This window comes from Scophthalmus maximus, chromosome 7 (genome assembly GCF_022379125.1).
Source record: "Scophthalmus maximus strain ysfricsl-2021 chromosome 7, ASM2237912v1, whole genome shotgun sequence".
In the NCBI taxonomy this organism is placed as follows: domain Eukaryota; kingdom Metazoa; phylum Chordata; class Actinopteri; order Pleuronectiformes; family Scophthalmidae; genus Scophthalmus; species Scophthalmus maximus.
The window spans coordinates 24,063,498-24,080,000 of NC_061521.1; the positions used below are offsets into that span (position 1 = coordinate 24,063,498).

At 43.4% G+C, this 16,503-nt stretch overlaps 1 protein-coding gene across 2 annotated transcripts in view; it reads left to right on the top strand.

The window, feature by feature from the left end:
- The window catches only part of ranbp10 (RAN binding protein 10), a 26,892-nt gene extending 13,655 nt beyond the window's left edge, over positions 1–13,237 (top strand). Inside the window, exons 4-15 of one of the 2 annotated variants that reach the window (XM_035641777.2) lie at positions 4,646–4,813; positions 4,992–5,014; positions 5,462–5,646; positions 5,774–5,886; positions 6,228–6,336; positions 6,476–6,624; positions 6,730–6,940; positions 7,340–7,479; positions 7,739–7,890; positions 8,585–8,696; positions 8,862–9,003; positions 9,690–13,237. In XM_035641777.2, coding sequence (XP_035497670.1) covers positions 4,646–4,813; positions 4,992–5,014; positions 5,462–5,646; positions 5,774–5,886; positions 6,228–6,336; positions 6,476–6,624; positions 6,730–6,940; positions 7,340–7,479; positions 7,739–7,890; positions 8,585–8,696; positions 8,862–8,992 — 1,493 coding nt within the window. In that variant the 3' untranslated portion in view covers positions 8,993–9,003; positions 9,690–13,237. The remainder of the gene's footprint in view (positions 1–4,645; positions 4,814–4,991; positions 5,015–5,461; positions 5,647–5,773; positions 5,887–6,227; positions 6,337–6,475; positions 6,625–6,729; positions 6,941–7,339; positions 7,480–7,738; positions 7,891–8,584; positions 8,697–8,861; positions 9,004–9,689) is intronic. The other variant, XM_035641778.2, reaches the window with a different exon arrangement.
- Positions 13,238–16,503: the final 3,266 nt, after the last annotated feature.

Consider the following 16,503-nt stretch of genomic DNA (forward strand, 5'->3'; position numbering starts at 1 on the left):
TCGGCCATTTTTAAAGCCCCAGTGTGTCATTTTCTGGCGGCATCTGGTGGTAAGTTGCAAACCACAACCAACTGAGCACCCGACAGGGGACACCTTATGGTGGCGCGCCACGAATTCCATTTCCGGTTTCCGGCAGTGTCTGAGAATTCAACGCGTATGTGACGTATTCTGGACCGTTTTGTACAACAACCTTATTCAACACGATTTAGCAAACATGGAGACTCACACAGATGTCGGGTCCACCTCATGTAACTATATTTAACTCAGTCAAAGTTGACGAAAAAACTTCTGTTCCTTGTTGCCCTTGTTCCTTATACATATATGAGCACAGTTATGGACAATATATTCAATTTCTATGAATAAGTTCTTCTAAATATTACACACTATAACCTTAAGAACTTATGTTATTCTAAATTTTGACGCCTTTTTTTTACTGCAGACAAATATCAGCTTCAAATATCGGTTATCGGTCTCTTAGATTTGTAATGGTCGTCATGATCGCCCTGAAAAAGCCACATCGGTCGACCCTAGATATAAGAACGGGATTATGTGGATAAGTAAACGTGTGCCAAGCATTTATGAGAGATGAAAGCAGGAGGAGGAGATGACGACAGTACAGTAACTGGATGTGGTTCGTGTGGATTTGGTCGGAGCAGTGTGACGGCTGCAGAAAGAACATGTCAGGACATGTCACTGAGAGCAGTCGTATGGATCGGTGACGGATGATGATGACTCGAGCTGAAGTCTGACCTGGGCGTGATTTAACACAAATATTGCTTCTCAATTTAGTAGTGCAAAAGATTGCTCAGTATTTTACATTTTTGGTAAAGAGGGAGTAGAATGTGACATTGCACTGAATTACAATTACTGGGCAGCTTTTTTTCATTATTAGTTGCTATCTAGCCAACATATCAGGCATTTTTCACATAATTTCCTAATCCAGACCATGGTCACAGAGTCCACTGGCAATATTCGGAGAACAAAAGAGGCTGCAACTAACGATTATCAGATTAATCATTTCCTTGTTTGGTCCTTAAAATGTCATAAAATGGTGAAAAATGCCGATCGTATTTCACAAAACCCTGAGATGATGTTTTGTTTTTTCCACACACCTAAGATATTTAGTTTACTGTCATAGAGGAGCAAGAAAACCAGAAAATATTCACATTTAAGAAGCTGAAATCAGAGAATGTTGACATATTTTGTCATAAAAACCATGATCAATCGATCGTCAAAATAGTTTGCGATTACTCAGTAGTCGATTACTAAACGATTAACTGTTTCATCTCTACACCTCTCTCAAGATTTATGAAGAAAACAAGGCAGGCACATCAATGTGTTAGTGTAAAATGGATCTGGAAAAATAGTTCTAAACACAGAGGGTATATCTCTTTTTGCCTTCCCTCTCTTCCGCTCCCTCATCTTTTTCCTTTTGCACTCTCAGCCTCTAACCCACCACATCCATCCAGACTCTCAGTGCGCGCACACACACACACACACACACACACACACACACACACACACACACACACACACACACGGACACACACACACACACACACACAAGCACACACACAATGACATCTGTGAATGGTTCAGCGATCTCTGATGACAGTGGAGGAAGCGTAGTAGCCATATAGCAGCTGAGGGCCCGACTAAAGCCCCCCTCGCATCTCTCCCGACCAATCGGACCACCGCTCTGCTCTGACCAATCGCATCGTGCCGTTTCCAGGCCTGTCTGGGGCCATTTGACCTGCTTATTGACCAGTCAAGATCTGTCCGCTGACCGATGCTTGTGGAATTTGCTGTGGACACTGGGGCAGCCAGTTCAGCAGACTCTAGATACACACACACACACACACACACACACACACACACACACACACACACATACACACAAAGATCATTCTTTCCCCCCTCTCTTCTTGATTCACATGTGTCAAATGTCACACAAAGGGTGGAACAGCGTGGAAACAGCGTTGCGTGGACAGACGGACGTGTTTTACAAACCTGCTCACACGTTTTTAGGTATGACAATATTTTTCGGTTGCCAGGATTCCACTGCAGATGGCCCGTGGCCCTGGTAGACGACAGATTACAGCTGATTGCCTTAACTCTGAATGACTTAGTGTGTTTGTGTGCGTGTTGTGTTTGTTTCTGAACTCAATGGATTTATCCGTGTGTGTGCGCTCTGGATTGCATACATCGCAGTGTCACCTCTGTGGCCATTTTGCACACACAATGTATCTGCTAGTGTTTCCAGGTGTTTATTTCAGTGTGTGTGTATATATACACACACACACTGAAATGAAAACACATCGGCTGGACATATCGGTATCTCCGTTTATGTTTGCTGTTATTTGCCAATATGAAAGCTTTTATTTTTTTTGTAACTGTTATGTTATTATTTTAATTAATTTATTTATTTAAACATCAAGCCTCAATTACTTTAGCTTGCCATAATCTTAGGAATCTAGATATTGTCCAATATAACAGTATCATCATAAAAATACATTGTGTGTGTGTGTGTGTGTGTGTCTGTGTGTCTGTGTGTCTGTGTGTCTGTGTGTCTGTGTGTGTGTGTGTGTGTGTGTGTGTGTGTCCCTTAATAGTACAGTGTTCTCCACTGATGACCTCTGTGTCTGATCCTGCTGTGGAGGCCTGCCCATTTCATTAGCATGTTGGAGCAGTGAGCCTGGCTTTAGAGGCAATATCCCTGTCAGCAGATTAATCTAATACCTCAACACACACAAACACACACACACACACATGCAGAAGTAAATACACATGTACACAAAGGAACGCATGGAGAGAACAGTATGCACCCAATTGAAAAGAACTAACGCTCTTGAACTAATACAAACACTTATTACAAATCAACACATTTGACTTAGGTTAATACTTGTTTTTTTTAATATGCTCACATATACACATATGCAGCTATACGTCATCTAATATCTCGGCTCACCCACGACCTACTTTCACTAACCCCCGCTTTGCTTTTTTGGCAACGACAGACGAGCTGTGATTGAGGAGCGGCGCTGACTGACAGAGCTGTGAGCAGAGTGCTGTCGGGTTCAGGTCCTTTTCACCTCGGTCATCTCGGGGGCGGGTGGGGGTTAAGCGTAGAAGTTAAGGGCAGAGCAGGAGGCGGGTCATCCAAGTATCCGAGTGTGGAGCTCTGATTCTGTGTCCTCTAAAGGAATCCTGCTGCAGACCTCAGAAGCCGTTGCCTTGTTGAATTTTGGATACACTAGATTCATTATGAGTTTGTCTTTGTTATAAAGACATTTGCTATAACACTTCTGCTCTTCACTTAAAATGACATTGTTGTGGTTTATTTTTAAATACCGGGATCTGTCCTGTGTCCAGCTCAGGATATGTTCCTCTCGGGACGGGCACACGTGACCCTGCAGGGATTGATTTACAACCTCTTTAAGAGTGCTAGATAAATATATAAAGGTTGTCTGAGGGCAGACTAAATGCCGGCCATGCTGCGTCTTGCGGTTTAGCAGCACCTAGCTTCTTTGTGCACACAGATCTTTCTTTCTTTCTTTCTTTCTTTTACCCTGCCAATTTGAGATTTCATCAGTTGAACATAATGTGAAGCGTACAGCAAATCACACTGGCATCATCACATCAACGTCTGCAAAAGGGGCTGGGGAACAACAATCTTATTCTCTATGTAGATTTGTCGATGCAGTGTTTGTATCGGGCATTAAGGTTATGAAATCCAAGAGGAACATATAAATATATACTTAAACTTGTCATGGCCGTTGCTATTTAAAGGGATAAGAAATGTCACCACCACCTCAAGGTTACACTAGCAATTTAGTGGAATATATTAACTGGAACTGAACCAATAGGGATCTTTTTTTTCATGGAAGACATTTTTGTCATGTCACAGAAGGAAAAGATGAAAAATGAAATGAATGATGTCAGAATTTTACTTTATTAGCTGTACACGTCACCATCGTCGGTCTTATTGGATGGAGCCATTGTTAATCTTAAAATTAACAAGTTAAAATCTGCTGCTGTCTCTACTCATTCGTCATTTGTGTCGAATTAGGATAATAGGATATTATTCGGAAATTACAGACCTGATAAATTCGCCAAGTATACGTCACATTATACTGGTAGAGCTTCTTGTACTCTACAGCTGCAGTAAGGAAATAACAGTTTGTACAAATATATTAGTTTAATGAAAAAGAGATCCTAACATCTTCTCTCCTGGTTCAGGCTCCTGTGCTGCTGTTCCCTGTTTAGTAGTGACTCACCAGTTTCTTTACATAGACCAGGTCCTCCTGCTGGTCACTCACAGGCACTGCATCACATGCCAAACAGTCAGAAAAGCGTGCGTGCGTGCGTGTTTTCATGAGACACCGCCCTGCAGGCAGTGGTTGTCAGATGGGGGGAAAATCTGAGCAGCAGAAGTCAATGAGTAACCGTCTCCGCCTCACTCAAACGCTCTAGTAGTGAAACCAGAAGTTGTTCATATACTGATCTGCAGACAACATGTACCAACCTCTTCCAGTTCTGTCAGAACCTCAGGGCGTTTGATCAACTGCACTTTTTCTTTCTTTTTTTCATACGAGGTCAAGTATAAAATAAAACATTAATCCTAATCCTCCTTGTGCTATTTTAGGATGGGACAAGCACTCATACGGTTACCACGGGGATGACGGCCACTCCTTCTGCTCCTCCGGCACTGGCCAACCGTACGGCCCGACGTTCACCACGGGGGACGTGATTGGCTGCTGCGTCAACCTCATCAACAACACTTGCTTTTACACCAAAAATGGCATCAGTTTAGGTCGGTCGACATGATGTGTGTTAATTGTACATGCTGGTGAATTTATTGCATTTTTTTTTTAGATTATGTGATTATATTAATGGATGCATTAAAAAATTATGCTTTGCTTAATAATATCTGTTAGGCATATAGATAAACTTCAACTGTTTTTTAACTGTTTTGTCCTTTTATCCTTTAGGTGTAGCCTTCACAGACCTCCCTGTAAGTATCAATAATGAACTATTTACCACTGATTTACCTGATTTCAGTTCTGATTCACCAGCATCCATGAAAACATTTCAGTTTAGAGAAAATTCTTGAGGAAATATATACATATATCTTAACAAATAATAGAAGCAAGACAGTTTGAGACAGGGTATCTAGCTAGCCGGCTATCTATCTAGCTATTTAGCTATCTTGCGACCCCTTTTTTGTCATCTTGCCGGGGATCTAGCTATCTAACAAGCTATCAAACAAACCTGCTGCCACAATAAACCAATAACCAGCACACAGTCATTATTTGTTGTTTGACACAGGACAATAAATACAGGAAATAATATGTTGTTCAAGTATTTTAGTGATACTTAATAAAACAATGAAATTGTCAAAAGCAATGTAGCAAACTGACTGCTTTAACCTGAACTCCTCCAATCTTTTAATATCTGCCAGCCCAACCTGTACCCCACCGTGGGCCTCCAGACACCGGGCGAGATCGTAGACGCCAACTTTGGCCAGCAGCCCTTTGTGTTTGACATCGAGGACTACATGAGCGAATGGCGGGCCAAGATCCACGGCATGATCGCTCGCTTTCCCATCGGAGAGAGGCTGGGAGAATGGCAGGCCGTCCTGCAGAAGTAAGATTCATAACCAGTTCCCACAACAATGAAGATGTATTGTTTAAATGAGCTCAAAGGGCCTGTTGGATATCCACAAAAACTTGAACGTGTACTCCTTTTTTTTTTTTTCATGTATTGTGCATAGTATGGTGTCCAGCTACCTAGTGCACCATGGGTACTGTGCCACCGCAACAGCCTTCGCCAGAGCCACAGAGACCATGATACAAGAGGACCAGACGTCTATAAAGAACAGACAGAGTGAGTGTGACAGAACCAACTGACAAATGAGTCCACATTTTCAGTTGACTTACGGCAAATATTACAAACTGTATGGAGTCGTTGAACAAACAAGCTGGGCTTTGTGTTGTTGTTGTTATAGTTAGTCTATCTAACTAGTCTAACTAGCTACTGTAAAGTCGCCTACAATAATTACAGTTACCTCTTTCATAGTGGTTGGAAGGACTCCCTGCTCTAATATCCAGACATAGAGTAGATATTGCGGGTGTAGTTTCTCCCTGATGACCTGTGGCCTCTGTGAAAGCATGCTTCCTTTTGATCGATAAAACTATAAATAGCGACTTGTTTCTTGTGTCTAATAGGAATACAAAAGCTGGTGCTGGCAGGACGGGTGGGCGAAGCCATAGAAGCTACGCAGCAACTTTACCCCGGCCTGTTAGAGCACAACCCCAACCTACTATTCATGTTGAAGTAAGTCGGCCGAGTTGCTGTTGCAACATATCCCCTGTAACGCCAGCGATCAAAGTTCCCTTGTGCGAAACGTACTTCTTGCTTAAAATGTGTCATTTCCTGGTAATTGGCAGTAACGCCAGTGTGTTCTACTCTTCAGGTGTCGTCAGTTCGTGGAGATGGTGAATGGCACAGACAGTGAGGTTCGCTGCTTGTCCATTCGCTCCCCCAAGTCCCAGGACAGTTACCCGGGTTCACCCAGCCTCAGCCCCCACCACGGAGCCAGCAACACACACCTGCACACTGGAGGTACGCATGTTTCACAAAGCACACATAGATTTAAATGCCTAAAAATTCTTTTCCCTGAGATTTAATTTTTTTAAAAATTCTCTCCGCCCGTCACCATCACCCCAGGAGCAGACAGCCCCACCTGCAGTAACGGTGTGACTCCCCCCAGTAAATCAAAGAGCCACGGCGGCACTGGGGGCAGCAGTGTCAAATATCCCAGCGCGTCCTCCTCCGCGTCCTCCTCCACCTCCTCCTCCCCTTCCTCAGTCAACTACTCTGAGTCCAACTCCTCAGACTCCACCAAGCCGCACAGCGCCAACAGCGCCCAGGAAACCAGGTGAGAAAGTCCCGTCGGTGTGTAGCAGCAAAACAAAAAAAACAACCTCAGACCCGGTGAGTCTGAACGTTTAGACATCCTCACTCCAGTCGTTTGAGGATATCAGTGTGTAATAAGGACGCTGGCAGCATCTGGAGGCTGCAGGTGAGTCGTCCGTGTTTCTCTGTGACTGATTAGCAAGAACTGTTTTGGAACTGTGTGTTTTACTTTTCTAAATTTAATTTTGGATTTGCTCCTAGACAGCTTTACAAAGACCAACTTGTTTGTTTTGTTGTTTGTGTGTGTGTCTGTGTGTGTGTGTGTGTGTGTGTGTGTGTGTGTGTGTGCGTGTGTGTGTGTGTGTGTGTGCGCGCGCGTGTGTGCGTGTGTGTGTGCGTGTGTGCGTGCGCGTGCGTGTAGTGACAGTGAGATGGAAATTGAAGCAGAGCACTATACCAACGGAGTTGTTGAAGGCTCTTCCGCGCGGATCATGAATGGCACATACAAACATGAAGAGATTCTTCAGCCAGACGACAACAGCATTGGCAATGGGGTCACAGGTACACACACTCACACACACACACACACACACACACACACACACACACACACACACACACACACACACAAAGTCCTGTAACTTTCTTCCTTTTGCCTTGTTGTTTATTATTAATTCTTCCCTATTCTTCACTGTTGCATAGCTCACCTTGTACTTTCTCTTTGTTCCCTCATGTCCAGCTTTTTGTGGAATGTTTTTACAGCATGTGTGTATTTTAACTGCGCATGTGTGTGTGTGTGTGTGTGTGTGTCCGTTGCCAGCAGATGAGAGTTGTAGTAATGGCAAAACGCTTTGTGGAGGGAACCAGGCAGCCACAGAGAGGATGATCCAGTTCGGACGGGAACTGCAGGCGCTCAACGAACAGCTGGGCCGCGAGTACGGCAAGAACGCCACGCACAAGAAGATGTTACAGGTACACGCACACATACAACTGCACGTGCGCACAGGCTTGACCTCAACGAGCAGCTGTGCAACAACAGATTAAAGTGATGCCAGCACTGGGCTGAAGAGATTTCTTCTGTTGGCACCAGTTAAAATCCGGGTGGCTGAATGAATTTTGTGCACACTGCAGGAAGTGGAGCAATGTTTGATATATGGGAGTGTTGTTATAAAAGCAGATAGAGTCTTGACTACCTCTCTGAGAGTCCCTGATAGAAGCTGCATCATAATGATCAAGTTTGCGCCAAGGGCCTTTGTTTTCTAGTTGTTGTTGACAGTTTTCTAACAACATATGATTTTTACACAAATTCTACAGCTGCCAAACCTCCATTAGAACAGAAAAGACCCATAGAAGTGACCCCATTTCCAGAGAGCACATCATTTAGTTGTCATTTAGTAACCACCAGGGGGCAGACAGGCTTCAACAAAGTGACAGAAACACGGCCACCGTTGAACTGAACCGTCCTTTTGTTTCATCTAATTCCAAATATTAGTGTCTGGTCAGTTTTTTCACCCAGGAAGTTAATAAATATGTTTGAGGACAAGGAGAGTTGAGGTCCAGATGATGACATGTACAGTAAATTGCAACAAAGCGAGAAGCAGGATGTGTTTGCACCTCAGTGTTCTAATCACGTTGGTCTCTGTCTCTCCCCTTCTTGTCTGTGCAGGATGCTTTCAGTCTGTTAGCGTACTCCGACCCGTGGAACTGCCCAGTCGGCCAGCAGTTAGATCCCACGCAGAGAGAATCACTCTGCTCCGCACTGAACAGCGCCATACTGGGTAAAGAGCACACGGACGGACGCATTCTGTGTGACACTGACACGAGCAGACAACACACGTGCTTACATTTCCATTGTGTAGATGCTGCTGTTGTTCTAGTCTCCGATGTGATTGAGACCCGTGTGCTGTGCCCATGTCCGATTGTGTTTTTTTCTTTTTCCCCAGAGTCCCAAAATCTGCCTAAGCAGCCTCCTCTGATGTTAGCGCTGGGTCAGGCCACAGAGTGTGTTCAGCTCATGGCCCGAGTCCGGTCTGGTTCCTGCTCTTTCGCCAGAGTAGACAACTTTTTGCACTAGCCCCGGTTCAGGTGTGTAAATTATTGACTTTTAAGATATGGTTTTTTTTTGTTTGTTTCTCATGAGCTGTTCTGAAGAATATGCATCGTACACATACAGTAATGTGCCTCATGCAAGAGCCACACGTACAAACAGATTTGTAAATTGTAGCTTTCACCAATTTCCTCAGTTTTGGGGCAACACTTGTCTGACACAAAAATTATAATAATTTAAGCTGAATGCATTTTGGAGTTAAATATTTTGACCACAACTTACGCTGTTCACTTGTTGTCAGGAAAACCCTCTCAGTCTGACAGCCGCCTCATTGACTTTATGAAAGTTTGTGTGGATTACTTATTTTCTCTCATGTGTCTATCTCTAACAAGACCCCTTTTAATTCTGGCACAATTCAGACATGTGATTATCTCTACTGTTTTTGATTTGTGTCTGTTTTAGGTCCTTTAACACAACTTCTGCTCAAATGAAATGAAACATTTTTTTGCATGTGGCCCAGTGTTGTGTTAGTCAGTCACCGTTTTTGATCATTTCGGGACAGCTCATTGTGAATACAAACAATTCAAAACTTTGAGACAAGATACACACTCTGTCAGACAAAGTAAGGAAAATCTGTGTTACAATGCAAGCTGTTTTTTGTTTTTTTTACCCTGCTACATTCATATCCATCACCTCGCTCAGACGTTTACCTGTCTCTCCGCAGGTTGATGTTTAGTAGCACTGAGGGAAGGCATGTCCAGCAGGTAGTTGTCGTGGCGACGGAGGAAAGAGCATGCGTGTGATTGGTGTGTTTGGCTGTCCGTCAGACCGAGTCAGCGGCACAGACCGAGGAGCGGCGGGAGGAGAGCGAGAGAGAGAAGAAAGCTTCCTTTTAATTTTTTTTTAGTATTATCAACAAAGAAATGTGTGACACTATTTAAAGATAATTAATTATTATCCTGTTTATCTAGCCTTTTTTTTTAGTTTTCTTTTTTTTTTTAGTTCTGTTTTGTCAGTTTGTTGTGCTCATCTTGGACGAAACTAATTGTAATACCCCACTTTTTTTTTCCTTCTGTTTTAACGGGTGGAGTTTGATTCCCTGCAATCAGTATTTTACTCACGTCGTCGTTGTCGTCGTCGTCGTCGTCGTTGTCGTCGTTCACCATATCACAGACCACAACACCCACAGCTGGCTATCACCACGGTGACCCTCACAACTGTAGGTCAACTTTATATTACATCATCTTTAAATGAGAAACGGAAGACAAGAGACCCTTTTATATCCCCTGGAATATACACCTGGAAGTGCGTTCGTGTCTTTCAAAACGGAGCGAGCAAACCAAGTGCTCAGCATGGGAAACACCTCTGATTGTGCGGGGGTGGTCCCGGCTGTTGAGGCACAGTGGCGAACACTAACTCGGATAGAAATCGTAAGCCCCTAATTATTTCAGAAAAGATGGAAATGAAACCTCTGCAACCTTCGTGTGGGTCGTACTTAGGAAATGTTATTAACAATAAAGAACTGTGAGCTAACAGGTTAAAAGCCAAAGATCAGGACTCACTCTGCAAAACATGATTGGAGGGGGCTTGGTCGCAAACTCTGTAACCAGCGGGGAAAGGGCGGATGAAAAAAGGATTAAATTGGAATATTTTGAGGTGTCGAGGCCTTAATCCGGCTGGAACTACCACTGCATCGACCAATCAGTGATGTGGCCTCAGTTGGCGTCGCTCGGCCCCTGGCTGCACCCCGCAACACCTGCTCTCACAACTGGGCCCCACACTATTAATCGCGGTCACATTGATGCCAGCATAAAGGAAATCGGACTCAAAAGCAGACTTTACAAGCACAATGTGTTTATGCACAATGTCAAGCCTCCCCAGGGTTTATTTTTCTTCTTCGTCCCAGTATCATCCACGACCTCTGTGCTTGAGGTGCAGGACTTTGCCAAACAGGAAGGGGTTTGGATTCATCGGACTGACTCTGCGATCATTCAAATCACAGTCTGTCTTTCGTTTTGATTTCGAACCGCTCAAAGGTTTGTGAACACCGGCTCCGTTTGTGAGGGGAAGGTTTTTTCTTTTCACACGGACGACTCCAGTTCTCCAACGAGCATAAACCTGACCTGACCATGTCCTGTTGTACAGTGTAGAGGGACATAGTCAAGTCAAATTTAAGGATGTCAAAATCTTTTCTTTCTTTTTATTTTTCTCTCATGATAATAAGGAAAAGATGATTGTTTCATTGTTCAGGTTTGCTGCTGGCCACTATGAGATTCATTTTTTTTAAAAAGCCATCACATTGCTTCTGTACAGAGGTTTGTGTTTTAGCGTCAGAGCGGTTGTAACAAAACAAAAAAACTGCATAACTACAGAAAATACAGCTCCAGCATCTTCTGGGAACACGCAGACGTCAGTGTTCAATATTAAATGAGAAAAAACCTTTAATTAACTGAACCAGCAAATTGTTCAAATACATTCATTTCACTCTCAGACAAGCTTTATATTTAGCTTGTCGAGCCTACAAGGGGATTCATTACTCGCCGTCGAAGTGAAGCGCAAAGACTGTGAATTAAAGATGGACGACACGTCTCCACTCTCCCCCCACCGCACACAAGTGAAGCCGAAGTGTCCCGGGTGCACGGGCGCGGCCATCTTGTCTCCGCTATCAAACATGATGTTTCACCCTATTTTTATGACGTCAAATAACGAACTAAAACCGAACCTACATGAAAAATGAGCTCTTCAGCAAACATCAGTGTGATGAACTACCTAAAATGACAGACACCATCTTTGGGTAAAAGTAGTATGATTTGCGAACATGGAGGAGTTTAGCACCTCTACTGCAGCCGGCCACCAGGGGGCAATGGGGATGTTTTGGCTTCATTTTTGGGAGCCGACTTGTCGTCCATCTCTATTTACAGTCATTGGTGTGAAAGTCACAACTCTTTGAAGAGCATCACCACACTCGTTTTATGCTGTTCAAGTTGTCGTAACCAACAGGAGCTAGCTGGCAGTTAGTGAGTTGAGTATATATACTTCTAAATATTGAAGTATATAGTACTTTATCTGCTTTCTGTCTCCGAGTATCTAAACACATTGTGGTTCATGGCAAAATGACAACTCTGACTCCACTACACACCTCTTCAATGTGTATTTCATTAATAGTTTCACGAAATTAAAAATAACCTTAGTTCTATCCCCTAGATTTATCTTTAAAATTTGTCCAGACATATTTATTTTCTACCAAATGGCAAATGACTGAAATCTTGTCCGACCTATGACAACTGTTAGTCTTGGCTGTTTGGCTCGTGGATCCACCCTGAGGTGTATATTTTCCGTTGATGAGAGAGTTAAAGGTCTACGGTAAAGAAATGTGGACAGATATATGTGTTTGCAGTGTGGGGGTTAACTACAGGTGACGTGGTCAAACGTCATACCAAGTTGGGTTTTTTGTTTTTGATCTAAACACACACAGTCTGCTTTAATAGGAACTATTCCAACAACTATACGTACAGTACATACTTGACACCTGCTTTAACAGCTGTAAAGGACTTCTGTTACACACACCACACACACACACACACACACACACACACACACACACACACACACACACACACACACACACACACACACACACACACACACACACACACACACACACACACACACACACACACACACACACACACACACACACCTACCTACCTACCTGTACATGAAAGAACAACCTCATACCTGTAGGGATGGAGTCTCCCGGCTGTCCTTTGTGTTTGAGCCTGGGCTGCGTCTCAGCACTGTTACCACGCGCCCTCCCTCTTGTCCCTGCATAGACACATAGCCACTGACCCCCCCCCCCCCCCCCCCCCCCCCCCCCCCGAGGCCTCTGAAGCCACATGGACTTCTTCTGGAGAGGGAGGGGACGGGGGGTCGCAGGAATGGATTTAGGCGTCGCAGACCAGCTGTGCACACAGGCGACTTACATCATTATTTTAATTTCATATTTTTGACTTTTTGAGTTTTAGGGGAAAAAAAGAACAAAAAACAAAAAAAACAATTGTGAGATGAGTTACCCTCCTACTTAGCATGACTTTTTAAAAAACCTTTAAAAGGCCAATTAAAAACAAAAAACGGAGAAAAAAAAAACGGAAAAATGATAATTGAAAAAAGAAGAAAGAATTACCTATGTACTGGAAACATGTTAAAGAAGAAATATTGTATTCTGTTTAATTTTGACAGACTTATTTTTATTAAAATACACCCATAAGCATATGATGGATCTCCTGTCTTTTTCCTCCTGTCTTTTTTAAATTGTATTCATTTTATTGTGGATTTGTTAATGAAGCTTACATTAACACAATAAACACACATGAAAAGAATATTGAAATAATGCAGCAACTATATGACTAAGAATGTGGGCAAATAATGAGCCCATGGTGTGACGACGTGCATTAATACCAATCAATTACATTCAGTGAGGTTTGTGCTTCTGCTTTATTCAGTGTCGGTGTCTGTCGCTCTTTATTCTTTAGGTGATCAGCTGAAACACTGAATAAAGACACTTCATGGGCGATGTCGGTGGCTCCACCACCACGGAACCTCGCTCTCGAGTGATAATTGTGATGTTTCCTGTGAGAAGTCGTCGTCACAAAAATGTGGAAACGAACAGTGACTGAAACTTGAGCCACGGGGAGATGATTTCATGTTTTTATATACTGAAACCTTACGTCATCACCGAGGAAAGTTTATTTGTATATCACATTTTCAACAACTAGGCCATTCAAAGTGTTTTACATCAAACATGAAAGGCATCAGGAAGATGAAATGACATTACAATACAATAATTGAAGAGAGACAATGAAAACATGAATATGAATAGAATATGACTTTTCTGGATTCTCTTAAAACCAGGGGAAGAAATAACATGAACATATCAGGAAAGTGATAATCATAAATCAGCTGAGAACGTCAGCTGTTTAAGTGAATATAGTTTACCGGCTCATTTCTAATGTCACGTGGTTTAGTCAATAACCTTTTTTTAACATGCTCTATCCAACACAAGTATTTTCAGACACGACCTGCACGTCAAACTTGTATAGATCGTCCTCTTCTGATGGCGTGTTTAGTCTCCATTATTTATACTTTCATAACGCTTCATTTGAATTTTGGATCAATTATATATTTTTGAAGTACCAGATCTCAGCATTTGCCACCTTACACCTCAGATTATTTTGGGGGTTTTCGAGTTTCAAATAGTGAAACAAAATGGCAGTGCATTATTATAACTCGATGTTATTCAATTAAGAATAAAACAAACAAATGATGTAGAATATTCGCCAATATTTTTTTTCAAAAAGAGGAATAAAAACATGTTTTCAAAGTAAAATAAATCCATTAAAAACATACAGAATATAATGATTTTTGAATATTTATATGTGCTGCAACAATAAATCATTATCATCATTATATTACACCTGAGTGTAACAGAATATGTGTCGTCCCAGGTCTGACGTTGGACTGTCGGCTGTGTGTTTGGTCACTGTGACTTCTAAGATTTCACTGTACGGAATATAAAGTCACATTTATGATTAACGATGCGGGTTCATAGAGTCATTGTGCAACAGGAAACAGCAGAGGTGTTGTTTTATATGTCCATTCATTTTCCAAAATGAAGTAAGTCATTTTTTTTTGTTGATCAGCTGTCTTATGCAGATTGTCCAGCAGGGGGCACAAGGAGGTCGGAGAACACATCACCCTCACACCACTGAGAGGCTTCCTTATATGGACACTTCTCTCTTTTACTCAGTTTATGATATACATATGATTCTATTAGATATATTATATATCAGGCTTTGCCCTGTCATATCTTGGTTTATACATTTTCCCAAGCTGTAATCATAACCCACAGATATAAAAGACACAACAATGCTGCTGTCATCCAATCATACCTTTTCTTCAATTAATGTTTTGACACTAATTCGTCATCTAACAAGGATCTGCGTTTCCATCATGTGCCACAAGGTGATTTCATTCACATAGCATGAGTGAGATTCACTGTGAGTGAAGCTCCACGATTAAAATGCACCATTCATCATCTCTCAGGCTCAACATCATATTTTGAAATATTAAAAACCCAGCTCCAGACGCCCGTAGAGAAGAAGTCAATGCAGCAATTGAAACGTGTTTATTTTTCCGCTGGACCTTAGGCTGTTTGTGGTCGAGGCTCGGTAAAGAGTGGTGGGTGCACTTGACAGTGTGACGGGGGCCGTGTGGCCTTGTGAGAGAGGGGGAAAAAAAATCCGAACGGCATTGAATAGAAACATGCGCAAATGTTTTGCTCTCGTGCGCTCGGGCCCTTTGACCCCACGAGAGGGTTTGATATTCATATTTGCGTAGGAGATTTGAATAAAAAAACCCGGCACAAAACATCTACAACAACATCTGGGGAGTGAGTGAGGTTGTTACGACCTTGGAGCTACTTGAGGGAGAATAAAATAAACAAGCAATAAACACTAAATGTGTCTCTTTAAAGGCCCCCGGACCTCTGTGGCTGAGCAAACTCCCACATGTGCGGCACAAACACCACAACAACAACAACGTCAACAACAGCGGCCCCCAGTCGAGGGACACGGCGCTGCGCGCTCTCGCGTTGACCCCGAGGTCAGCGGCTCGGAAACGCCATGCTTCAAAAATCTCCCTCCTCGGCGCCATTGTTGAATCCCCTCCCCCGTGCGGCCGGAGCGGACGAGCCTGTAAACGTTACGCCTCCTCCTCCGCCGGCCGCTCGCAGCCAATGAACGTCCGAGCACCGGAACTTCGCGCCCTCGGGGGCCACGCGGCCGCACACTGCACAGGCCGGTGCACCGGCGAGGCCTCTGGCCTCGGGCGGCCGGGATGGGGCGGTTGCTATGGTACGTTAGTTGGTCGCCGTGGCAACCCGTTACCGTGTTCTCGGAGACAGAAGAGGAGGGGGGTGGGGGGGTGTAAATAACGCAAACACTCTTCTTTGTGATGCATATTCATAGCCACATGCGAGTCACTGGGGACATGATTTATTAGCCTGCCCACCAATCTATCATTTATCTCTCCGTCCCTCCCTCCCTCCATCCATCCCTCCGTCCCTCCGTCCCTCCATCCCTCTTTTGGCTTGAATAAATAGTAATTACTCCGAGGCCGGTTGAAGGATGCAGCCTCCGCCTGCTGTCACCCAGATTGTAATGGGTTCATAAGCGCCGCTGATTGAATTGATTGCCACAGTTGGGAGTCTGAGATGTGCGACGGGCTGCAACGTACCGGGAGCGTGGGAGACGCTAATCAGCTCACACCAAAGGAAAACGGGCAACAGGCTCTGGCTTTTATTTATTTTCAGGTATATACAGCGGGGAAATGTTGTACAGTTACAAGAGAACATGTGGCAGGAGACGACGGCACAGGAAGAGAAACGATAGACAATGTACATGTTGTCAGGGAATTCTCCGTATTCAGAGTGAGTATATACAGTTTCTTTACACAATAACCATCAGATACAAAGACACACA